Source organism: Ischnura elegans, chromosome 10 (assembly GCF_921293095.1).
Source record: "Ischnura elegans chromosome 10, ioIscEleg1.1, whole genome shotgun sequence".
NCBI lineage: Eukaryota > Metazoa > Arthropoda > Insecta > Odonata > Coenagrionidae > Ischnura > Ischnura elegans.
In genome coordinates, this window is record NC_060255.1 from 100,681,126 (window position 1) to 100,707,955 (window position 26,830).

At 40.5% G+C, this 26,830-nt stretch overlaps 1 protein-coding gene across 1 annotated transcript; it reads left to right on the top strand.

Moving 5' to 3' along the window:
- Positions 1 to 3,944: 3,944 nt before the first annotated feature.
- Positions 3,945 to 26,430, top strand: LOC124167036 (tRNA-dihydrouridine(20a/20b) synthase [NAD(P)+]-like). The gene is made up of 7 exons (XM_046544808.1): positions 3,945 to 4,211; positions 4,298 to 4,419; positions 9,542 to 9,617; positions 11,763 to 11,942; positions 15,097 to 15,199; positions 19,363 to 19,468; positions 25,839 to 26,430. The coding sequence occupies exons 1-7, from the start codon at positions 4,132 to 4,134 to the stop codon at positions 26,150 to 26,152; spliced, it is 981 nt and encodes a 326-aa protein (XP_046400764.1). The 5' UTR covers positions 3,945 to 4,131; the 3' UTR covers positions 26,153 to 26,430.
- The last annotated feature ends 400 nt before the right edge of the window (positions 26,431 to 26,830 follow it).

Sequence of the window (26,830 nt, forward strand, 5' to 3'; positions counted from 1 at the left end):
ATTTCAACATGAAGTTTACTTTGAAATTTTCATATAAATTTTGCGTATCATAAAATTGTGAGGTAAAATCCTAATCTGAATTTAGCCTTGCAAATTTGCCAGGCTGGAGTGAGACATTCTTTTGAGCACGCATTTTCTTTTTAGGAATGTTTGAGCTTTCAGACGGACCGAACTGTTAAGCAAATACTTATTTTTTTCCTTAACTAAAATTTCGGCCGAATGGAGTTAGCCCACTTCCCCCAAGGTCTCGACAGTAAAAGGAGGCATTCACATAGATCGTTGGCACTATCTGATTATTTCCGCATTTCGTTTAGTTTGCATTGCTCGCGGAGCACCAATTGGCGGTGGCTTATGTAAAGACACTATCGTATAGATACCGCCATTGTCCCCTGCGTAGTGGCTTTGACGTTCGAAGTTTTTGCGTCAGCCGAGAATGTTTGAGTTCATGTTGTGGCTGAGGACCCACGGAGCACTGCTTGTAGTATTGGATACCTCTGAGTGTGTTCATCTTGTATTATCCTTGAGTTGATTGATGTGTGCAGTGACGCAGCGAGGGGGGAGGTTTTGGGGGATGAACCCCCCCCCCCCCCAGAGCTCAGAGAAATTTTTAAGTTCAATCCATTTTATTTAATTGGATTAACATTACTAGTAGAAATAGTTTAATCATTAATAAAATATCCCCCAGAAAGCCGTAAAACTCACCATTTTGAACCATTTATCTTTAAAATTCCGTAAGTTGTTAATCTCGCACCTGCCGCTTATCCTGGTGGGTATTCCATACCCCCACACACCCCGGTATTAGCTCCAATTAACCCCCCCCCAGTCTTAATTCCTAGCTGCGCCCCTGGATGCGTGTGTGTGTTGGGGGGGGGGGAGTTAAGGGAACATCTTGAAGTACTTGTGTGATAGTACGTACGAAGTAGACCTTACTCAATATCTTTCTGTCTCTGAAATTTGATTATTTTATCCCCGTCCGTACTTACTTAGATGCAAATTTGAAATATTTAAGAAAGAGAAAAATGTCAATGAAAGTCTATGTAACATGAAAATTTCAAGATGGCGGCAAAAGTTTTAAATATTTATAATACACATACCAACCTAGTTTTACAACTGTGAGGTGTCTTTTCGGGAATCTTGGTCAAGAAATAATTTTAAATTCAGAGGGATGCCAACTTTTTCGCGTATTTTCTCGCCTCCACCAGGTTTAATAACAAAAACTCCATACCATAGGTTGTCTTTTGTTTCTTTTTTGTTAGCGGAGTGTAAAGTACGACCGATGGAGAGGGGATATATATATATATAGGAGGAATATACTTACTCTTTGTTAATACGCACCCAGTCACTCACGCGGCTTCCCAATTCTCAGCAACAAGAATTAAATTCACCATACAAATTTCAATCCCGACCCGCTTTTAAATGTCGTTATAAAATTAATGGCGGCACTAGATAGGACGTCTCATTGCACGCTTATAGTTATATTTTTACAGCTCCAGTATCTATTTATATTTTTTTGTTCTCACTTCAATTTCACTATCTTTTTTTCGTGTTATCATTAGTTAGTATTTAACCAAATTTTTATGAATTCATTTCTATATCTGTTTCTTTGTCCGTCTGGGCAAATTATTGTTACTAAAATTTTACCCACTTCTCGATTAGCCATAGTCCGCGCTCTAACCTACTATGGACTTCAGTGCGCTTATGTGGATGTAGACTGATTATTCAATGAGACTTAAGTATTTTACAACAAAAATAGTCATTTTGATCAAAGTTCGGCATATTGTGTGCATAAATATTAGTTACATGTCTTAACTTTGTTCTCACACATGCGTAACACTTTGCCCAGCTAGCCTTGCCCGATTTCCCCCATGACCTATTCGCCTTTTCGTCCCGTCACCAATCCCTTCCAGCGCTTTTCACTGCAGCAAGCCGGTCACCCCTTGCCAGGCACCCTAGAGGTGGTTCGCGGGGCATTGTGTAGAATGATTTTGTCAGAGCATATTCTATCATTGGTGTAAATCTTCCAGCTCCGATTTGTAATCATTTTCAGACATCTATGTAAATCGTAGCACATCACAGGCGAGCTACCGATCCCCTGCTATCAGAACCAACGGTGAGACCCTTTCTCGACTTTAACTTCCACACATTTCAGGGGGAAAGGGGCGGTGGGTTGATCCCCTAGACCCGCTTCTTGTCTAGTAGACCCCTCGCTCGCTGCGGCCTTGATAACATTTCAACTAGCATGTGCGCAGTCACTGGCTCGGCCACCTAGGTCTTTACACCACGAATTGAATTCTCTATATTCGAAATTTGGACCGTGGTTATGCCAAACGAAATTTTCATGGTGAACTCCATTCTTGATGGTTTTATCGACGGGATTGTGTGTGTCATTTTGAGGAGGCTATCGACAGCTAAGGTCATTTAGGCCGTATGGACGGACAGGGTGGAAAGAAACCCTGTGTCGAAGCTGCTCTTAACGCGCCAAGTGGACCACGGCTAAACGCATCATCGGACGGGCAGTTCCGTACTTGAAGTGCCTCATGTAAATCAATCCAGCAGGGTTCGCGCTACCACTGTAAAATCTCCGCCACCGTGGAACCCGGACCCTCTGGTTGGGAAGCCAACAGTGTGGCCACCGCACCAATCCTAACTCCTTTATTTTTTGTTGTAATTTTGAGGCACCCATTAATTCTACATGGTACGCGCGCCACCGATCCCTGTGGCTTCCTTTCAGAACCACCAGTGCTTGTTTCCTCCCCTTTCCGACTACCCCTCCCGGGAAATTGAATACGACCTCACATCTTACACGTTGCGGGGGTTTAGGCCACCGTGAGAGCTGTGGACCACATGGCGGAGGGGGGTAAGGTAAGGGGGGGGGGGTCGTTGTGCTCCGAAGCGGGGACGAAATGCAGGACTCACTCTCTACGACCACTTTCCCTCACGGTCCTCGACGCAAATCTGCCTGCGATGGGGAACCTCGAGCTATATTGTGGGGTCCTACGCTCCATCCCGAACCCCAGGAAAAGGACTACGTGGATTTGTGTAGGTCTTGGATGGCAGCGGATGATGCGGTGATGCCTCACTTTCGGGATGGGCGCGTCGTCAACGACTTTCTGGCCTCTCCCGACCAATGGGAGACGTCCAAGACAGTATTATCATGATAATAGAAATCACCCTGTCTCAGAAGCATGCATGAATGACGAGCATAATTAAATTGGTCCTCTCGACCTTTCAAATTTCATTTCAAAACATATTTACGGAAAATAATTCACTATTTTTCCATTGCATAAATGGATTGAGGAGTTTGCTTATGCTCGTGAGCAATATTCTCGACTGTTATAATAGCGTGATCAGCCTACCGGCGAAAAATCAGAGACGCAAACCCGGAAACTCGAAGTGGGGCTTTCAAAATTTTCTCATGATCGGCTCTACGGACATCGCATGCATGATTTCAGGATTTGAGCGCGAAAGCCACAACAGGAGTTCTGATAATATTTTGGTGGTAAATTAGCGTTGTCGTGCATCTGGTAGCTTTAATGATTATAATTTGCGTATAAATGCGTATAAAACTTTTACTTGAGTGCAACTTTCGACTAGTTTAGAGAACCGCTTCTTTTAGCCGAAATCGTCCAAATTATGCATTCACATCCAACGGTGCGGCAACGCCGCTGAGAAGGCAGTTCAAATTGGTTCGAACCGGCGAATAAGAAATCGATATATAATTTACATTGTGGTTATTTTGGCGTATATCTAGAGGCACGATTATTTTTTGAGTCAGGGTAATCGAAATATAAATGTTCAAATTATTTCCACTGTAAAATAAATTCATCCGTAGTTTGCGTATGAATATTTCGTATAAAAAGTAGCGGCGCGGCAACAGCGCTTCACAGAATCCACATCCCGCCAACGAGGAAATCGATATGAATAAAATTGAAGGTGTCGGAGCGAATGCTATCGAAGAAATGTAAACAAACCTCGCAAACCTCACTCTTAACACGTGAGAATGCAACTAACTATGTAGGGGAATCGCAAATTTTTCGCCGCATGTTGATTTTTATTTTGGAAATTTTATATTTATTAATCAAAACTATATATGTATATCAGTTTATCGCATTGTAGATTTCTTTATTAAAAATGAAGCGTTGCGATATCGTGGAAATGTTTAACGAAAAAGATATGGTGAAGGTGTGCGCTCCAATGGTGCGATACAGCAAGTGAGTTTCCTGGACTGAGCGGGCTTATTGATTTTAGATGCTAAAAATTTACTTGAAATGATGTATGAATCAATTCAACCTTCCAGATTGCCATTTAGGATGCTTGTAAGAGAATATGATACTGACGTGTGTTTCACACCAATGATTATGTCAGATTCTTTCGTTCAGTCTGAGAAGGCCCGTGATAATGAGTTTAAGACCTGTGAAGGTAATATGATGATCATTAATTGGTATATTAAGTCACCTACCTTTTGAAATTTCGATCATTTTCTTCATATTTAGTTCGGGATTGTGGGCTACTATTAACGTTTTAACCGTCTGTCTGGAAAGATATTATCATTCATCTCTTTCTGAACTAAGAGGTTTATTTTAGTGACGGCCTAAAGATCTCACCGCGTGAATTATCTTGAGTGTAACAATTTCAGTGAAAGTGGTAATCCTCTGAGACGTGCCCTTGTGGTTTACTTTGGGCTAATTGCCTTCCTGGCAATGTTAACCCTCTGAGCGGTGAATTACATGTCAATTAGTTGAATGAGAATAATATTTCCCCCAAATTATGTCCTAATGTATGTGTTTGTTGTGCTGGGTTATTATTCGGGGACACTTAAAAGCGTATCAGAATATGCTTTTAGAATGAGATCTACCACAGAATGCACTCCTTCAATTCACCGATTCCCTAATTGCATGCTAAATAGAGAACCTCTTCATTAATTGAAATGTTTCCGCATCTGGTATAGGTTTGATTCCCCATTTTGTCATAGGCAAACCATAGCTTCAGAGTAAATATTAAGAACATCATCATAGATAGTTTGCAGGCTGCCCGTGATCCATTTTCCTTGCTATGGGCTGGTCTCGTACAATATTTCCAGAAAAATCTGTGAATGTATGGACCATGAAATGCTGCAGCCTTCTTGGATAAGGGTTTAGCAGAGCACTCAAACGTACTTATACAATTGGCCTCCCGGAGTGGCTACTCATGTCAAAGGATGATGAAGGCGACTGATACTTAAAAATATATTTCACTACTCTCACTTTAGCCATGGCATGACTATGAGGTATAAGTGAATTTGATTCACTTATAAAGGCATGGTCACACGGTACATTAACACGTACAAATTAATGTACATTTGCATGAATGATTTTGGTGGAACGGAACATGTACAAATGCATGAACCAAATTGGAACAGGTTATATTTTCTGTGCATGCATTCGCACAAGTTGGGTGGTTACACGGTGCATTTTGGCGTTCATTCTCACGCTCATACATTTAGACATTAACGCGTATATGTTAATGTATCGTGTAACCAGGCCTTAATGAAACTGTTTAGTAAAACATTAATTAAATGCCTATGGTGCTTTAACCCTGCAAACGTACACCTCCATTTCTGTTACACTAACCGTACACTGGGGTACTGAGTGCCCCTAAGAGTTAAAAAACATATAAAATGCAAAAACTTATTTTTATTAAAAAAACATTAAAAACGCGTTCTTTGGGCCTTAAATTATTGCAACAACATAAATTTAATTACTTGTTTTAATATTTTAGTAAATATAATAAGAGAATTAAGAAACCTTACATTTTCTATCAAAGTCTTCTAAAGGTGCATTTTTTTAGTTTTTTTTTTCTGGTTGTTTTCACTACAACTGACACAAACTCTTTTTGCATGAATTTTGCAAGTGAACTGGTTGCACTCAGCACACACCATTGTTGTTTTTGTTCCGTGGACAAATGCTGCACCTTCCGGCCCTTCGGTTGGCTGCTCCTGGCGGCAGCGCTGGCACCTGAACACCCAGCTGGCTCGCTATAGCACTCCTAATACTTCTTCGAATGGTATTATCAAGCCTTTCTTGCATCCATGGCTTCATGAGATCCTCTGCTAGCGTGAAAAGAAATTCTAGCCTAGATGATTGGCAGAGTACATGTTGTCTCGATAGATTATGTATGAGTTCACCCCGGGTCAGAGGAACGAGCCAACTCACTTAAAATGTCCTCCTCAGTTCGTAGTCTATCCATGACTAATACAGTGTAAAAACACTTCGGTAAAATTCCAAAAAATCTATGAAAACGAAATATACACACTTGAATTAAAACTCACACTAACCATACACTGGGGCACTCAGTGCCCCAAAAACGTTCCACCAAAGGAATGCTATGTGCCACGGTCACAGCAAACAAAGTAACTGACAGGTCGTTAAGCTAAAGTAAAAGTCACGGGAGCTGGCTGCGGCCAGTGTTGCCAAATTAAATTTACGGCAAAGTTAAAATTCTCAGGTGCACTGAGTGCCCCGGTGTACGGTTCCAGGGTTAATATCTCCATAATTGCTTATCAGCTAGGTTCATCATAAGATTGTATATGTGGAAATCAGAATGAGTTATACTCATTGGCGACATAGTTAATTCTAACGAGACCTGATTTGGGTGGTAACTTTTGAAAGCGAGGGTTTATGCTCCAGAAGCCAAATTTATTAGTTGAGTCATCTTCTGAAGGGTCTGGAAATTTGAAAAGAATGAGTAAATGGGGTTCTTTACCTGACAAGTGCAATGAATCCCACAGGGTTACGAATAAGCTAGGGAGAATCGTTCTAAGGCTAAGACTTAGCAGCGAAGGAATCAGTTTAAATGGCCTAGGATTTTGTTCTCCTTGTTGAACCTTCCCCTCAGCTACCTTGATCAAGGAATGAATGACACGTTGGCAAGGCCATAGCAAGCAGGAGGGGGTAGCAAGATTCTAAACCCCCTGAAAATTTTGGAAAATACAGTCTACAATGTTACCCTTCTAAATCCTCCCAAAATGCATTCTCCTTTCAAAACCCCCTGAAAAATTTTTCTGGTTATGGCCTTAAAAATGGACAATATTTTGTGAGGTTCTTATGAGTCATATGATCCAACCTATGTTTATGCCACCTACACATATGTCATTGATGGCACTAGTAGTTGCAATTGCCTGTACCCATTTCTCCTGCTTTTTTGTACGGGGGCATCCATTAATTATGTGAGGCAATTTGGGAGGAAGGAATGTTTACCTACTGAAATCTCACATGGGGAAGAGGATCCTGGCAAGTACCACGTTATTTTTCTCCACAAGAAACTGTGTAAGTTGCTATCTTAGTAATCGTAAATAGTAGTCTTAACTGCATAATCTTTAATAAAAATAGTTAAAAATTGTTTATTTTAAAATAAATCCATTGCAATGAAGTGCAGATAAACACAGGGCCGGCCTTGGGGCGGGGCGACCGCCCCGCGCTCGTGAAAAAAAAATATACGATAGTTTTGAAAATGCAATATCAACTATTACTGTACATATTGTTAAGTCCGTGCTAGACAAAAAATAATATTATGAAAAAGGAATAATAATGCAGCAATTTTTATTGTGCAATTGCGTTTGTCAGTACAGTACTGTGCCGTGTGAGTGATAACAACGAGTGAGAGAACTTGACATGAGTGAGAGCGGGCGTGGCGGAATTTGGGAGGGGAACACATACTTAGCCAGAGAGTGGTAGGGATTCAAAATGCTCGAGTTTGTAGATGGGGTATGGAGTTTAATATTTTAAGTGAAGGGCCCCGCACTGAAGGTTCGCCCCGCACCTGCTAGGGCCGGCCCTGGATAAACGTATTCACACCGAAAATATGCATTTTGAACAATCTCATGTGAGATTAGAGGGAGGGGTGGGAGGCTAATCTCACTAAGGGGAGGGGGCGTTCAAAAATCACCTCTCGTAATTAATGGATGCATGTTTGGTGGTGAAAAATGGTGGTTGTATCGATTGGGATGCAAACCTGATTCCCTGTAAGAACATCAAGCTCAAATGAGGCTCATGTCAAATTTTGCTGTATTACTTAGGTGGAGGGGATCCTTCAATCCCTGTGTGAGTAAATTATTTTCCATTGCGTATACATACTGCTGCAAATAAAATTGTCTCTACACCATTACTTTGAAAGATAATTTTGTTTATTTAAAATCAGGAATATGATTTTTTAAGGATTATGCTGTAGGTACTTCAATCCAACGGTTTGATCTTTGGATTTTTCTTATTTATAGAAAAATCTTCCAAAATTGTTGGCACAACAAATTATGGTTTTGCTAATAGTGGGCTGTGGTGGCTTTCATAACAGCGAGGGTACACCCCCTCCCACTCTCCTATCCTTACCCTGGAGGCATTGACGGGCTCCTATCGTGCCGGTGCCTCCATCCTTTTTCCTTCACTTCCACTCCCCTCCCTGGGAGTGCGGGCATATCATTTTAATTACTGGGTCCCGGCCCTGGTGTGTTGTAACCCTCAGAGGACCCCTTGGGTCCTGATTCTCCTGTAGGTACTTCAATCCAACGAAATGATCGTTGGATTATTCTCATTATGGAATAATTATCCAATTTCATTGGCACATTAAATCATGGTTTCACTAGTAGTGGGCCCCATTTTCCTTATGGCGGCATGTGTTTGTCCCCTACATTCTATTCCTATCCTTTCCCTGGAGGTGTCGTTGAGGATGAGGAGACTCTCATCGCGGTGCCGCCTCCTATCCATGGTCCTTCTGCTCCTAAAACGCCCGGGTGTAAAAGTCACCGACTTGGTTCCTGCCCCTCAGGAGTGTAACCTTTGCGGGCTCGCTCTGGGTACCCGTTTCCAGTGAAGGTAATCCTATCTACAGAAAATAGTAGGATTTCTCATTCACATAGGGAAATCTTTCCTGTCTGTAGAAACATAAAATTATGGTGTCCCTAGTAGTGGCCCATTCTGCACCAATGGTGGCATTGGAATTTCCCTATCCTCACCCCAGAGGCGTCAGCTGGCTCCTAATCGTGGCGCCTCCTCTCCTTTTTTCCTTCCCATCCAAACATATCCCCGGGTGACTGGGCAAATCAGTTAAAGACTGGGTCCTGTCCCCAGTGGTTGTAACCTTCTAAGGACCCACCCTGGGTCCTCATTCTCTGTAGGTACTTCCAGCTTATCATTCTTAATCTGATGACAGTGTTCTTGATCATTTAATGTAATGTATGATTCATGTTGAGGCATAATCTAGTTATTACCAGAATAATTCTTCATGCCAGATGTGTGCTTTATGTTTGCAGTTCATATCACTACTAAACTCAAGAATGGCAAATTTTAATGCAAAAATTAATTCTTGAAAACATGGCTGAAAGAATTTGCATTTCAGTTTTCAAGTTCAAAGCCCTATTGAAATAGTAAAGTAATAACTATCTATTAAACACAAAAAGTCATTAAGTATAGTTTAATTGCCTTGAAATGTATTTGTATTTAAACTATTTAATTTTATAGCTATAATGCATTACCTCATTGAATGATGTTAATTATCAATTTGTCTCCTATAGATGACCGACCCTTGATTGTCCAGTTTGCAGCAAATAATGTGGAAGATTTTTTGAAAGCAGCAGAACTTGTTGCACCGTAAGTATAGAATTGCATTGTGCAGAATTTATTGAGAACAGTTTTTTTTAATTTTGCCGTTTTACAATGGACAATTGATTTTTCCCATTAGTTTAGTTAGTGTGATAGTTTGCCAAAAATTGCATGATTGTTTTAGCATTTGATTCAACGGCATTTCATTTATACATCTAAGTCCCCCAGTGTCTCTGGCATTCCTAAATAATTCTCCCTTCACGGCCAATAAGTTACTGAGAGTTGCAAGGCTGCGGAGTGGTGCTGTGCCGCCCAAGTGGTGAGGGGGTGTCTCCATACCACCCCTCTACTGAAATGCTCCACAGCACCACCCTTCGAAGCTGGTGAAACCATTCATCAGGCACCAGTTTGGAAGAAGTGGAGGAAGCTTACGAAACATCCAGATAAAGTTTTTTTAGTTTTGTTTGGAGGGAGGGGGAGCCTCTGTTCCCCCGAATCCCTCGGTCATCGTGCCTCTGCCGTGATTTACTCCACTATGGAGCACATATGGTACTGAGCGTTCATTGTTCGGTCGATGGGTGTTAAAATGATACTTATAAATTCCATGATTGATATTTATCCTCATGTTTCCACAGTGGTCTTGTAATGACAACTTAGATCTCAAGGAAGCATGAACACCTTAAAAACGGTGTACTATTGGGTATTTTAGTCAAGAATATCATATGGTCTAATTTTCTGGGGAAAAGCAGCAAAAGCAGATATGTGTAGTCTCATTTTACAGAAAATCTGAGGAATTATGCCAAATGAGGAGCGGAATCTCTATAAACCTATATTTATAATAATTGGGCATTTTACCACTTTCATTTTTCATGTTTGAATTTTCAGCATCTAGTTATATTTTCTAAATGACGTGAAAAAATTTTTGTTAGCTCAAGACAAGAGTCAGGAATACACTTGCACATAGCCGGCTCAATATGCTCATGCAAGGCCCAAATAAAATGGCCCAGAAGTATGTACTTAAATAAGGTACTTGAAATATCAAAAACAAAAACTATATCAATGCAATTAGGAAAAGAGGCAACTCGTTGCTATGAAAAGAATGCTTGTATGTATAATTTAAAGGAATGTCAAATTGGATGCTTATTGTGACTGAAAAGGTTGGTCTATTTACATACGTTTATAATTTGTTATTTTTCAATTATTCAAACTTAAAATTTTTCGCAGCTTGAATATAGGTATCTGCTTATATCCTTTTTTGTCGTGCTCAGTAGATATTGTATTGGATCAATGGCCAATAAATATATATGTATGCAGTGGCGTAATTATGGGGGGAATGAGGGGATAGATCCCCCCCAAAGCCTCAGAGAAATAAATAAAATATTTAGAACTATTATCTGGTTTTGATATATAATAACTAAATCTGCTTAAAGTTAAATTTTTAGTGGCAAAATTATGTAAAACGTATTTCCAGGCCTGTCAATTTTCAAAAATTTTACCAGATTTTGCCTGGTGGGGTGAGGGGTCGCCATATCTCCCCCCCAAGGGCATATTCCTAGTTACATCACTAAGTATATGTATGTATCATTATTACTGCGGGCTTCAGGGTTATGGCTTGGTATGTGATTTTGAATTTTTGTGAAATTTGTTAATTTGTGCTACAGTCTCACTATAGCTCTCCTGCCCTGAAAAACTGGATATCTACCCACTATCCTATCCTAGATGGATGGATAGGAGGCTGTATATTAGTATAGAGCAGGAAGTAAGGAGGATAAGTATTGATGACTGGAGTTTGTACATAACTGGTGGACATCCTGTGTGATAAGGATACAATGCGAGGATAATCCACTCCAAAGAAAGACCAGTTGGCAGGTGAAGCAGGATGTGGGGAAGAAGAGGTTGAGAGAGGGAAAAGAGCCGGCAAGGGATAGGGAGAAATGAAGGGCTGGAGGAAACTAATGTTAGGATTGCAAATTTGGATAAGCCAACAATGCCAAGTAGTTTTGGCTCCCAGCCTAATTAAAATTGAGGAAATGGGTTCTGTCATAATTTTTTGCTCGACGATGCCAATGGGAGAGCTTGTGCAGCTGTCACATAGACTAACACATGTGTAAACATAATCATGAAGCTTATATGTCATTCCATGATGTATGTATTGGAATTCATTAGATCTAATACATATTTGCTTCATTGCAGGTATGCTGATGGTGTTGACCTGAATTGTGGCTGCCCTCAGAGGTGGGCCATGAAGGAAGGCTATGGCTCGTCGCTGTTGAAGAAACCAGAGTTGATCCGAGATATCGTCTTGCGTACTCGCAATACGCTACCCTCTCCATTTTCGGTCTCAGTCAAGATTCGCATTCTCGATGATTTGAGGTGAGTCATTCGATCAAAGGATTCGCATACTTACCGATTTGGATAAAAATTAATTCACATCTATACTCTGTTCCAAATATCTTTGTGGCTGAGGAGGTGTGGCAATAGCAAGTGGGGACAAGTGGAGAGAGAAAGTTTCTCAGCATATGGATTCCCCACAGCTAATCAGATGACAATGGGCGTGAACTAGGGCCTTGGATATTCAATCCTTCTCAGACCTCCATCATGCTAAATTCATGAGTCTGCTAGCTGTGTTCTCGAATCTAGCATTTCCCATTAGTACCATTATATTTTCCATTTTTCCATGGCATATACCTTTCATCCACTCATGGACTAAAGTGTCTGTGTGGTGGCTGACCCTTTGCTGGACCCAGGGCCGCCCACAGGGGGACAGAAGGGGCAGACTGCCACAGTGTTAAGGGGGCACTCCCCAAAGGGCTTTGTGTAGTTATTTGTTGACACTTATTGATTGGGGGGGGGGGGGACCTCACACCCAAACTCTACCCCAAGCCACAAGAAGTCTTTTGGCAGTCTTTCCTGGACCACTGAGACAGATTATCCTCATTCCTCTCAAAATGAGGACCCTCTTTCATTATTCTTATTCAAACTCTACCGGAAATATGCACCTTGGAGCTTCGTATTCATCTGGTCACTCCTTGATTATGAAGCAAGTACACCACACTCCCAATTATCCTAATGGCTAATGATGGAGAGAGATGGCACGAATATTCGGTGAACACGGATAACCCAAACTTTCACTTTAATGTCTTGTAATTTTCATAATTTACGTAAAGCAAACAATATATTATTATACATGCAGTTATTCTGTTATTTTAGAGTGCTTCCTGGACTCATTGAGAGCTTTCTTCGCCAGTTCGCAACCTTTTCGCGGCAATAAGGTTGCGAACTCGCATTATTAATGCTCCATGCAAGGCCTGGTTTCGAAAACCACACATCCGTGGCTGTGTGATCACGGAAATAGAAAAGTGGTTTGCACGGATGCCTCAAAACCACTGCTCAATGTCGGAAACTACACTGTCAGGCACCACTTAATCGGGGAGAGCTTTGAGGGCTTCAGCCCCCTCCCCTCCCACCCACCCCCTGAAAACTATGAGAATAGTTTGAAGAGAGGGGAAGCAAAGTTGATCTGAATTCAGAATGTCCATGAATATCCTTGAGTAAGCTTCTGCAGGATGGTTTAAGTGATGCAGTATTTCTTCCAGGTTTTACTTTGTGCATGTTCATTTTCTAGGGCAACACATCCACTGGCACTGCAGTCCAGATTCTTCAGTTCGATGAAGGAAAAAAATGTTTTATTTTTGGTTGAAATTAATACATACTAATTCAATGGGGTTCAGAATTTCCATGATTGGATACTGCAGTGATGTAATGCCAACACAAAAGCCTTTTTTCCATGCACTTGCTTCTCACCATCAAATCCAGTTTTCACATTTACTTGAAATAGCTTTTTTCATAGTCATTTCAATTTTACTTGTTTAATTTGCCTATCTTATTATTCTTGGAAAGTGCAGCATGTGGGCTCGGGTTCAAATTTCAGCAGTGGCTGAGATTTTCTGAGAATGCTCAATCCCAGCTTTTTGGAGAACATCTCATGTACAGTACATACATATTCCATTTGTCGGATCATGATCCATGTCAGTCCCATCCAGTCCCATCCATGGGACGGACTTAGTGCCTTTTGTTAACACCAAGCTTTCAGATGCCAGGGGTCCCTTTCCACCCTTCTTAATAAACCCTTCCGTCTTGACTCATGTGGCTCTAAGCTGTTGGTTGTTTCTCCAAAAACCCACCCACTAAGTGACTTCTTTTTTTCAATACAAGGGTGTAAACTCAACAAATCTCATGAGGCCCCTGCGTTAGGCTGAGAAGTGGCACGAATTGAAAAATGGAGAAATACTGGCTCTCTTTTTTCCAAGCCTGTCGAGACAATGGAGTTCTCTCCTCAGCATGACTGCTGTACTGAGCCCCAAGAGACTCTTCCGTGCCCTCTGTACGGAGCATTTTTGCAGGACATTCGTTAAAAAGTGTCTCACAGATAATCACGCACTCTCAGCACCAACCTCTCTCAACCCTTCCTCGCAGGGACTCCACATTATCTCAGACTCCAAGGGTAGTTGGGCTCCCTCCTTTCGCGGTTCATAACCCTAAAAGCTGCATTGGTTTGCAGTCAATCATGTGTCATTTCTATGAATTAGCTATATTGATAATTGTTGCTTGCACCTAAATTGCAGACTTAGAATTGAATTCCTTGTTTCATTCTGAGAAGTGTCAAATTTTGTATGAAGCTCTACCGTCAATATTAATGCATTTAATGCAGCAAAAATTTCCATGTTGATGTTTATACTGAAATCAAGATAAAAGCTAATATTTGTTGTAGAATTTTGTTTAAAAATTGTAAACGCTGCTCAAGAGACAAAGAAGTCAATTCTTAGTTTATAGTTTTTGATAAAGGAACAGATATTTATGTTGAAAACTGACTGAATGAACAATTGAATGATCACTGTTCCTTACCACAAAGAGGGGTAATATGAGACGAGGGGTCTGGGTTCCTGCTCCCGGATTTAGAGGTTACGGCCTATGTCCCCGCTTTGTTGGGTACCAAAACTAAGACTTTGCGAACCCGTGACCATCATAAAAGGGGAGAGCAACGTATATTGTCGGCACTCGATTGCTTGCGTAGAAAATTCTCCCACAAAAATTTGTGGCTTTCATCTCCCGGGTCAAGAGACGTCCTGCCGGATATTTTCGTCATTCGTAGGGAAAGGGTTAAACTCTATCGCCATTCACAATTTGAAAAAATGGTGAACTACCCATTTGTTCACAAGGCAAGAAATAAAGCAAGGAGCATTGAAGCTGTTGAGCTTGCACTGAATAAAGCTCTGTGGAATTGATAAAGTTTTCATTGCATTCTTTTAGCCATCATTAGGCTATCGTATTACCTGTCATCTAATAACTACAAGTGGTAGCAATTATATTTATATTCTAACATGTCATCTCATTCATGCATCATATCATTCACATATGTATACTATATTCAATATTAACAATAATATGTGGAAAGCAATGTATGCACTGCATGGTACCCTGTGCGGCCTTTGACTCCAGTATGATGTAACTTTTGATTTTTTTCCAGTGAGACCCTTTCTTTATGCCAGTCTTTGGAAGCAGCCGGAGTTAGCTTTTTAACTGTGCATGCCCGGACACCTTTGCAGAGGAGACAGCCTCCAAATTATGAGGTATGACCTTTGCCAGCCAGCACAAAATAAGTCATTGAGATAAGGTGAAAGGAAAAATAAGGAAGGATTGTTTAAGTAACGGATTGGTGTTTTCTTATGGGTTTCTTACGGCCAGGCCGAAAAACATCCAGACTAATGACAAAATGAAGGCCTAACTATCAGCACTTCGTAGATAATGTTATTATTTCATCGTTTTAGTGAATTCATTAAGGGATTTATAAGAAAAAATTTTCCATTCTTGGTGCTTGTATGGTATGAGTTGAAAATATATTATACGGCCATAATTTGAGAATCATTAACATTTATAAAATAATGGTGAAACCATGGTCATAAGGAAGAAACATGTTTTATCGTTGATGGCTACGGAGGATATAAAAATGCCTGAAAGAAAACTCTTACATCAATAATTTATTCATCAGGTTAACTGAAAAAAGTAAGAATTCGTAAATGTCAGATTGTGTGGACCTTGAATGAATTCAATGTGTTTCATGCACGAAGCTTCTAAGTTTTTCTATACAATAACATTTTAAATAGGTACCTTACCCTCTTTATGTGACACTGTGGTGTAATGGTCAGCATGCGCTGCTGATGAGTTGTAGATTATGAGTTACATTCTCCCCGTGGTGATTTTTTTTTCTTTCTGCCATTAGAAAAACTACGTATGTTATGCTTTGTATTTTCACCAGCCAGTCGCTTGCAGTTGTTGAATTTTTTTCTATTTACGGGAAAATCTGTTATCAGTTATTTAGCTCTTATAAAGACTCGCTGAATTTCACCGGTAGGCTTTGAATTCATGGTGGGTAGAACAACGTAGCATGTGTAGTATGCTGTCCTACTGCCTTTGGCTCTCCAACAGAAGCGAATTATGTTAATCTGAGGATATATGATGGCATTCCTTACCTATTCTTCCCTAATATCTTATGTCTTGATCATAAGTGGGTCTTATAGCCATCGGCCAATCAAATTGGCTCATTTTTACATTTGCACTGCAATGATTAACTTTTCACATCTAAGAAATAAAATTTTCGTGATTTATTGCATGTTTAAATTTTATTTCGTAGTAATCTTGATTTCATCAACATTCTGTTTCATTCTGTGAAAACAAAGCTTTTTGTGGTAACATAGCAACAGCTCTAAGTTAACCTCCTTCATGTTCAGAGGATGGTGTGATTCTAGCCAGTACATTTTCTGGCATTTTCATTTTCATTTATTATCCAATGGCAGCAGCCAATTTACAATAGTAATACAATAATTTATGATAAGTAATACAATAATTTACAATAATATACAGTAATAATACACAGTGATAATATACAGTAGTAATATAAAGTTGTGTATGAAACATAAGATGGTATAAAGTTTGTAAAATATCAGAGGGGAGTGTGACAATGAAGAAGGTTAGACAAAGTAAAGTGAACAAGAGAACGACATGTCAAAGAACCAGGAGAATGGAGGCCCGTCTGCGGATTTTATGGAGGCTGTCAAAAAAGAGGTCGCATTCGGACGCTACTTGATTTCCAAGGCGGGTAAATCTTGCAAGAGGACTGTTGAAGTCGAAATTGGTTGCATGGTATCTGCGGCTCAAAATGTCACGGGATCTTGTAGTAGTTGGGATTCTGAAGTCGATTTCAGCTAGGAGATCTGAGCAGTTTACGTAGCCATTAATAACTTTGACTAACAGGACTACATCGGCTACGTCACGCCGCAGGGCAAGAGGTGGAAGATTGAGATCCCTGGATAGGTCACAGGAACATCCATATAGCCGAAACCCATTCGTACACCAACCAGACGAATAAAACGTCTTTGCAGGGCCTCCAGTCTTGTCTTGTTACCAAGAGTGCGTGGGGACCACACGGGACTTGCGTATTCCACCAGTTGTCTTACAAGGGAGCAGTAAAGAGAACGTAGAGAGATAGTAGAGAGTAGAGTAGAACGTAGAACAAGGGTGCAGATATAGTCTATATGATCATGAAATCCCATATCACAAGAAAATATGACACCAAGGTCTTTTATGCTCTGAGAGCGTTGGATTTCACTCTCAGAAATAGAGTATCAATGTATAACTGGAGATTTGATTCTATGAAAGGTGATGAAAGAACACTTACTGGGATTAATAGACATTCTGGGTTATGTCCTTGAATTCCTATACTCGCTAATGCTTCAGGCTTCAGGCGAAAAATATGAGGGGGAGAGGTGTGAAGAAAAAGTGATCAATCCTGATCTATGATGTTGGTGACTGTCTTGGACACAGTGACTGCCCATATATCTTCCTCCGTCACTTATCATCCACTGGTCACATTGTAATTTTGGTGTTGCTGGCGTCCCACATAGCAACTAACCTCTCAGAGACGTCTCACTATGGTCTCGAATGTCTCCAATATGGCGAATGTCTCCAATATGGCGAATGTCTCCAATATGGCGAATGTCTCAGAGATGTAATCGTGAGACGTTTATGAAATTTTTTTTAAAAACATATTTAAAAGCCATCATTGCCTTCCATATATATTTTTTGGTGCAATTATGCAATTGTGATTATTAAAATCAAGACGTATAAAATGGGTTTCTTATTTTCAAAAGGTCATCCATCAAAAATTTGTCGCTAAAAATGATCGAGATAAGTAGGCCATAACTGTATAGTTTGCGTTTAATTATTTTTTGCCTACATTTTTAACCATACCACAGTACAGTACTCTCATGAGACATCTCAGAGACTTATCTGAGACGTTTCATGAGACATCTCATAGACCATTTTTTTTGGACATAGTGACATATCTCCGAGAAGTCTTAGAGATGTCTCTGAAGCTCTCAGAATGTCTCTGAGTTGTAACATGCGATATTCGAGACGTCTCAGAGACGTATGTATTTCTGCTATGTGGGGTGCTCCTTGTTCTGATGTCCCATGTATGTGCTGTGGGGTTGGGCCAGCTTGTGCTTGTAGGTGTGACAGAGGGAGGACTGGGTTGGGGGCCCACTTTTGGGAGATCTCCTGAGAAGTATATTTTAAGGTGTTGAATTTTCCAAATATTCTGCTGATAAGAAATGAAATAAATATGGCTAAGCCCATTCAAACAAAGCTGAAAGGACTGATAATTTACTTTATAATAACTGAAAATGGCTGTTTATTGTAACCCTTGCCGTCAGCAATGTGGGTAACATCTAGAAAAGGATTTAAAGGTGGAGGGTTCTGGATGCATCAAGTAGAGGGGTGATATCCGGTGTGCCTGGGAAAGAGGGGAAGTGGTGAGGACTCGTCTGGTTGATGGAAATATTTGGGGTGAGAAGAGCCTTTGACACAGAGATTTAACTCATCAATTTTCATTATGACTCAAGAACAGAAAAAGAACTTTATAAACAACAATCATTGGAAATACAGTAATGGGATTCTCTCTGTTGCTGGGGAGATGTGGAAGTTATGCAAACTCATTGAACTTTGTTTTATTCGACGTACATATGCCTCTATTTTATCATTTCCAGAGAGGGTTTGAGTGGCATGATGGGGTAGGGGCAGTGGGGCAGGGATTTCCCATCCTCTATCACCTGATTTGGTCATTGATATGTTGGTCAACTCAGGGTGATGCGTTACACTGCTACCAATGGAGTCAAAAATGAGGTGAGGGGTTGTGGGAACTCTGCATCACTCACTCGCTCATTCCTGCCAAGTCAGCCACACATGGGCTATTTAAAAATTTCCTGATAATACATGCAAAATCAATAGACGAGGCTCTCCTTAGCCTTCATAGCTACCATCGAACACAATACTTACGAAACCATCCAAATGGGACCGGTTACATTATATAGTTAGAGCAAGGGTGAAATTTGCCAAGGAGTTATCGAATTATCCCGATTTTCAGTCAGGTGCACTATCATGCATACCACTAGCTAAGTTAGCCAAATTATTTTTATGTGGTTAATTTCACCCTTAGTGTAAATAATTTTCCCCCATGGACCTGCTTGCATACAAAGTTACTTGTTACATGCAGTGATTTTGTTATAAACGAGTCTGTTTTCAGAGCCTCCATTTATAATGAGGAATGGTTGTAATTCATTAATTAGTGGGGCTTTGTTATAAGTGGGATTATTATTAATGTACTCAACTGTACTTTTATTTCTTTTTATGATCATAGTACTTATGCGAATGTCAATGAATATTTTTTTAATTTCAGGCCTTGCAGCTTTTGTGCTCATCTTTAAACATTCCCGTTGTGGCCAATGGTGATCTGCATAGCCTGCAGATAGCACAGGACATTGCATCAGACACGGGATGTAAAGGTGTGTATCTAAAATGTTTCGTATAGTATGCATCCATCTACAAATATGTCCCTCTGGCATTAGTGGTGCATACTTGTTTTACTTACAATGCTGTTTGGAGCAAGTTCATACTTAGTGTTTTAGGGCTTCCTGATACTCATAGCTGAGCATATACACAGTTTCAATCTTGTGGGCAGACACTGAAGTGTTTGGAAGAGTTTGAAGAATTCTTTCATCACCTTTTTTTTAGGAAACCCATTGATAAAATTTGCTCCTCAGTTGAAGAAGTGAAGTTGAAGCTTTTACAGGGATGTCTTTGAGAGTGGACCGAGACTACCAAAAGAATCTGACGTGGTAACTTACAAAAAACTTAGGGTACAAAAAGTCATGCAAGTTAGAAAAAAATAGTAATTTGGGTAGATGACTTTCTAAGTGATTGTTTATTAAAAGTAGTCATTTGTGGAATATGGTGAAAATGACCTTAGGTGGGTAAACTTTTCTCGGGATTCCCACCGGGTTAATGTTTTAATATCAGCCAACGTTTCAATAAATCAATATTCAGCCCTGAAGATGAGTGCCGAGACGGTACTTGAAACGTTGCCCGATATTAAAACATTAACCCGGTGGGAATCCCGAGAAAAGTTTACCCAAATTTTTCGCCGGGAAAGCATTAAATCATATGACCTTAGGTGTTTTGGATGTTGATCGTAGTACAGTAAACTCTTGATTTTACGAAGTCAGTGGGACTGGAAAATTGGCACTTCGTAAAATCGAGTTTCGTAATTTCAAACCTTTTTCATAAGTCACGAAAAAATGTTCGCTTTTGTTTCTTCCGCCCTTTTTTGTCCCTAGTGGTCTTATTTAAACGTTTTCGGTGGTTATTCACGGTAGAATTCATAGAAAAGGCTTTTTGTTATCGATTTATGCTAAGAAAGATGGTTAAATAATTATACCACCATAAATTTCCCATTTCTTGTACATACTTCAATATCTTTTTTGAAAACGTAATCAAATAATGAATTGCAAAGTTTATTATCAGAATTTAATTTTATAAATTTGTGGTTAGGAGCGAATAACAACAATTAAGTCCGCGTAAGATGTATATTTGTTTCCAGCACCCACGGAATTTTAGCGGCAGCCGGCCTAACCGCCATTTATGTCGCCCTCTATCGCTCAGTGACGAGAAAAAAAAAGAAAAACGAGGGCCTCCACCCGTTTCCAAAATAACCTTAGTAAGTTAATATTTCGAGTTACTCCGTATTTTCAGTTGAATGTGCTATCTTTCCATTAGTTATTTTCATTGAGATTCAGTTACGATTATAAATTACGTAGGATATGATTATCTTCTGGCGAATATTTGAAGTAAATTCTGTTTGAGTTCTCCGTCCGGATACTGTGCTCCGTCATCTTAGCAGACATTGCTACGAAAGACTTTATTCTTCATCAGGACCATATTCTTCATACCGGGAGTGAAGTGCTATGTTCATATAGTATTTCTCTCTTCTTTTATGCCGACAGGAACAAGGTTCCAACCGGAAAACGACAGGAGAAACATCTTCCATTATCGGAGAAATAAAGAGAGAAACGTTATTATCCGCATTGATTTTCCTACAAGAGATGTTTCATCATTTCTCAACGTGTGTGAAGTATTGGTTCACTTGCGTGAATTCCCAAAAATGACACGCAAAAACCTGTACCTTCACCTCATTTAGTTTTCGTGTTCCTTTCTCCGCCATATTGAAAGTTATGCAAAGGATCATTGACATAGAGAAAATATTTTCTTAGCTTTAGCACTAAAAAATAGTCGCGCCATAATCGTAAGTAAATATAGTGAGGAAAGAGCAAAGAAAATAATTTCAATTGAAACGTCAGCAGAGAAGAAGAGAGACAATTATAAGTGCAGCACCATTTCCCCGATAGTGGAAGATACTTCTTCAGCCTCTCTCCGGTTAATAACTTACCCCCGTTGCAGGTAAAGATGAACCATGCCCTTCTCCACAATCGGGGAACGTTCCCAGTGGGTGGGGTGAATAAGAGTGGGATGGGGATTGCCTGAGGAAAGAAGCGGTCAGCATATGGTGGGGTGAAGGGGGCAGGAGAAAGAAGGGTGGGGAAAGGGCCTTCAGCTCTCCCTCAGTTTACGTTTGGGGGGCGTATTTTTCTACGACGCACTCAAGCTCCGTAACCTTAGGGGGGGAGTGAATGGGAAATGCTGGGGAAGGAGGGGTTTGGGATGCTAAGGTGGGTGTCAGCAAGATCAGCAGAAGGCCACAGGAGGGAGTAAACAAAGACTTTGGAAAGAAAGATCTCTCGGCATGGGAGAACGGGGAGGCACGTGAGAAGAAAGTTCATGGTTGTGCTCCTGCTTTTTCCAAGTATGAAGTTCATACAGTATGTCTCTTCTTTTATGCCGACAGGAGCAAGGTTCCACCCAGAAAACGACAGTAGAAACATCTTCCATTATCGGAGAAGTAAAGAGAGAAACCTTATTATCCACATTGATTGTTTTCCTACAAGAGACGTTTCATCATTTCTAAACGTGTGTGAAGTATTGGTTCACTTGTGTGAATTCCCAAAAATGACATGCAAAAACCTGTACCTTCACCTCATTTAGTTTTCGTGTTCCTTTCTCCGCGGTATTGAAAGTTATGCAAAGGATCATTGACATAGAGAAAAGATTTTCTTAGCTTTAGCACTAAAAAATAGTCGCGCCATAATCGTAAATAAATATAGTGTGGAAAGAGCAAAGAAAATAATTTCAATTGAAAAGTCAGCAGAGAAGAAGAGAGACAATTATAGTATATTATTACCCCGATAGTGGAAGATTCAGCCTCTCTCCGGTTAATAACTTACCCCCGTTGCAGGTAAAGATGAACCATGCCCTTCTCCACAGTCGGAGAACGTTCCCAGTGGGGAAGGTTGAATAAGAGTGGAATGAGGAAAGAAGTGTGGTCAGCATAACGAGGGGTGAAGGGGTCAGGAGAAAGAAGGGTGGGGAAAGGGCCTTCAGCTCTGCCTCAGTCTACGTTTGGGGGGCGTATTTTTTTACGGCTCAGTCACCTTAGGGAGGGAGTGAATGGGAAATGCTGGGGAAGGAGGGGTTTGGGATGCGTAAGGTGGGTGACAGCAAGATCAGCAGAAGGCCGCGGAAGGAAGTAAACAAAGATTTTGGAAAGAAAGATCTCTCGGCATGGGAAAACGGGGGAGCGAAAAGTAGTCAAGTAGTCTTCAAAGTACGTTCACAGCAGCCTGCCTTGCGAACGTACCAGGTAGGTTCACAGTAGTGCAAAGGGTTAATTGGTGGTGTACGAAATACCCAGCGCGACCTTCCTGACATGTTAAACTACGAAGTATATTCGATGCGATGTTTACGAATAGGCACGTAAGTAGGGGCATTATATCAGTCGCGATGTTTTACTTAACTCCTACTTCCCCTAATTTCACACCGTGAGGTTTTAGGCGAACCCTTTCTCTCCAAAGTTGCACTATCATTTACGATTTCACACTTTTGATGAACCACAGTTGGAAGCGCTGATTTTTTTTAGCTACATACGCCGGCGTAACTAGTTTTGTTGACAAATATTTCGTCATAGTTCGTATAAACGAATGCCTTTTGCTCCTGGGGACCAATCCGGGGTTCGTAAATTCAAAACATTTCGTAAAATCGAAACTTCGTATAATCAAATAGCACCATGTATTTACCATGGGCTGCTCGCCGGGACCGCACTATCACTTCGTATAATCGAAAACTTCGTAAAATCCTGCTTCGTATAATCGAGAGTTTACTGTATCATGCCATGGTAAAAATAACATCTATTGTCAGGCAAGGAAATGTAATGGGCCTCCTTTATTATATGCACTATGTGCAAATGAATGACCTAAGCTCTCAAAATATTGGTCAAATTCGTTAATTTACTGATGACACTGATATCATGAAATTGGCGAAGACTCCAACTTTGAAATGTTCTCATTGGACATAAATAATGTTTTCATGATTGGAAGTAATATGTAATGGGGGTAGTAAACAAACTGCAAATGCATAGAGTTACATTTTTTGTGTGGTAGTGTCACCGTTTACATATAAATTGTGGATGAAGGTAACATGAAGGTATGATATGAAGTCAAATATGTGTCTGGGAGTGATAACCTGCTGCTGACGAAAGGCCCCAGGTTCAAACACTGGGTGAGGTTTTTGGACCCTCAAAGCAAGAAAGAATCTGTGAGGTGGCCCAGGGAGAGGGACTGCCCCTTCCCTCCGCCTTACCCTGATTTTGTAAACATTCACATGCCCACGGCTTAGTCTGGGATGAGTGCTTCTGAAACCTAACCCAAACAGCCTTCAGGTTTAATCGGAGATAATAACTCCAAACATGCAAGGAATGTTTGTATTATAGTCCTAAAGAAGCTAGAATTTCAGGAATAGAAGGCTCAACAACTTTGCTATTTCCACATGGTAATTTATTGAGACCGACCATGGTTTTGTACCAGCGTAACATTATCAAGGTGAATATGCCTTGATAATGTTACGCTGTAATAAAACCATGGTCGGTCTTAATAAATTACCATGTGGAAATAGTAAAGTTGTTGATCCTTCTATTCCTGCGATTATGGATTTCCACCAAGTTACGCCCGCTACTATTAATTATATTAAGCTAGAATTTGTCAAGTGTGTTGCAGAAAGGTCCTTGGATGAAAAGGTAAAAGAGAGATGTTACTTCTTACTCATCAGAGAGCACCTCCAATGTGTGGCAAACACATTGGATCCATCGCACAAACATGTAATGCATGACTGTACCAAATTGTGATTGTGATGATGAAGATTTGCGATTAAAACCCAAAATTTCTCCCTATTACAGAAAGGCAAAAGAAATTTTTTCTGTGCTGCAGTTATTTCCAGTGCAAGCACCAGTCTCTCTCTTAGTGCATTAATTTTTAGTGGCAGTCTTTAATCACCATCAGTATATATTAGTTAGGAACGTGGGTGGATTAAGTTCGTTGTGTTGGGGGGATGTTCGTGACTGCCACTATGCCTTGGTGGGACACAATTTCTAATGTTCAGAGTTGTCTCGTATTACTTCAGCTAGGTTTCTCCCGAGGTTATGACTGAACCGTGCGTCCCGATTTCTTTCACAGTCTGTCAGGAGAGTTGCGCTGTTAGTGGACAATCACTGTCAACACATTGGGACTGAATTTTCTCTTCAATGAAGTGGTACAAATACGTTAGGGTTTATTGATCTATCCTAACAGTGCTACAACGATTTCCTCCCGACGGATATTACTCACAGAACTCTGCTGTGCAAATGTCAGAGGCTTGATTTCTCAAAGTTTGTTGCATTTAATTTTTAATCATTGATTCTTCCAATTTTGCCGAGTAATTTTTCTGGTAACATTTCCCAGATCTTCTGCTGGTACTAGAGGCAGTTTTTGGTCCAGAGACATGAGTGCGTCTTTGACTGCTATTTCTGCCTTCTCATTCCCAGTTATTCCCATGAGTCCAGGGATCCACGTGAATATTATTGTGGTTCCTTTCTTACTCAGGGATAGCAGCATGCATTGCATGTATTCCCTGAGCAATAAAGTGACCAGGAGAATAACTGGATATGAACTGGAGGGTGCTGTAGGAATCTAAGTCTATCATAAATGATGCATTTCTGTTGTTTGCTGAATGGAGAGCAATCCTGATGGCAGTGAACTTGGCCATAAAAACCAAACAGTACAGGTGCAATTTTGCCTTAATGACTCAAATATTTATTAAGCTGGTGAAATAAAAAATCATTTTATTTTATTTTAAAGAAAGAGAACCACTTACAGCATATAGTTGCCATTTTTTAGTGGCCAGGTAATAATACATAAATTAGAGGACGAAGAAGCAATATAACAAGTAGAAAACAATAATAAAATTTACAAAAACAGAAGGACAACAAGAATCTGCAGGTACAGACTACTTCGGTGACAGATAGGATAGGGAAAGGTTTATGAAGGGTTTCAATGGAAGTGCAAAGGGGTCGATGTGTGGAGGGAATGAGTTCAACACAGAAGTAATGCGGTAGAAAAACGAACGCTTAGTAAGGGAAATTCTAGGAATGGGAATGTGGATTAGGGGATGAGAATGGGTAGGGCGGGGTGGAACTTCAAAATTGATAAAAGAGAGCAATGCATGGCAGTCGATGGTGGAATTGAGAAGCTTATAAATAAGTTTTAAATCAGCTGTGAGCCCATGGGTAGTGAGATTAGGGATGAAGAGGGATGCATGTTTAAACTTTTCTCTGATTTCCGCACGGGTAAGATATTGGGAGAGTGCCGACGTTTTGGGTTTTGACTCGTCACCTCTTCTCAAGGCACTCCGCCTTAGTCTGCTCCTGGTTAGTAATGAACTATTATTTTTTCTCAGGTGTAATGACTGCCAGAGGAATTCTCGAAAATCCTGCGCTGTATGCAGGATTTGCCACCACTCCTGTTGAATGTGTCCAACGATGGTTCTCATTGTGCCTTAGTTTGGGTTCATCATTCTCCTGTTTCCACCGCCACCTTTCGTTAATGACTGGCAGCTCAAGTGTTGGAGTGGGTAATGTGAACCCTGGAATCATTAAGAACCCAATGGACAGACGGTTCCTCAACTGCCTCACCACGTATCCAGCTGTGATTGATTTTTTTAGCCGGGAAGACATATTTGGGAAAGAATTCCTTCCATTGTTTCAGCCCTGAAAGTGATAGTGAGCAAGAATTCGAGGTGTCATGAGTGGTATAAAATTGAACAAGTCTTGGAATGTACTGATTGGTGCTGTAGTTTTAAATTTGTACATTGATGAGAGATATTGGCAGTAATTCCATGGGAGGGATACGTTCTCTCCTCTTAGTATGGCTGCCTGTTGTCGAGTGAAGGTCAGTATTTTTTGTACTTATCTTACGAACACTCTTTTAACGTTGGACTTGAGATGTTTGCCGGTCCATATCAACAGGAAATATATGAAAAGACAGTGCCACTAGATGAGTATTCTTCATGCATATTTGAGTATGCTTGCTGCGATGAAAAGAAACTAGTGCAAAAAGTGTGTGGAAAAATCATGGAGAATGGCATGATGGATATAGCCGTGTGATCCAGTAGGCTGGCGCTGATTTTTCAAAATGATCCGATTTAAGCATTCAAGGTCTCAAAATGTGCGAATTGGTGAGAAAAAATTATAAAAAATTTTCAGATGAGGGCGATGTCAGATAGCCTTGCCTGAGGTACCTATAGGGTCTGCATGTAGTTACTTTCAATGCTGAGTTTTTGGACCAGGATAAAACATTTCCTACTGTCAGCGTCAAAATGATGTGCCACTGTACTTTGCAAATTTATATCTGGACCTCAGTGCATGCCATACTAATTAATAATACGTCATT

What these genes read in the sequence shown, in the direction of transcription:
- LOC124167036 (XM_046544808.1), top strand. Translation starts at nt 4,132, where the DNA reads ATGAAGCGTTGCGATATCGTGGAAATGTTTAACGAAAAAGATATGGTG. An exon ending in CGCATTCTCGATGATTTGAG is followed by an intron (nt 11,943 to 15,096) that starts GTGAGTCATTCG and finishes ATTTTTTTCCAG; the next exon opens with TGAGACCCTTTCTTTATGCC. An exon ending in GACAGCCTCCAAATTATGAG is followed by an intron (nt 15,200 to 19,362) that starts GTATGACCTTTG and finishes TTTTAATTTCAG; the next exon opens with GCCTTGCAGCTTTTGTGCTC.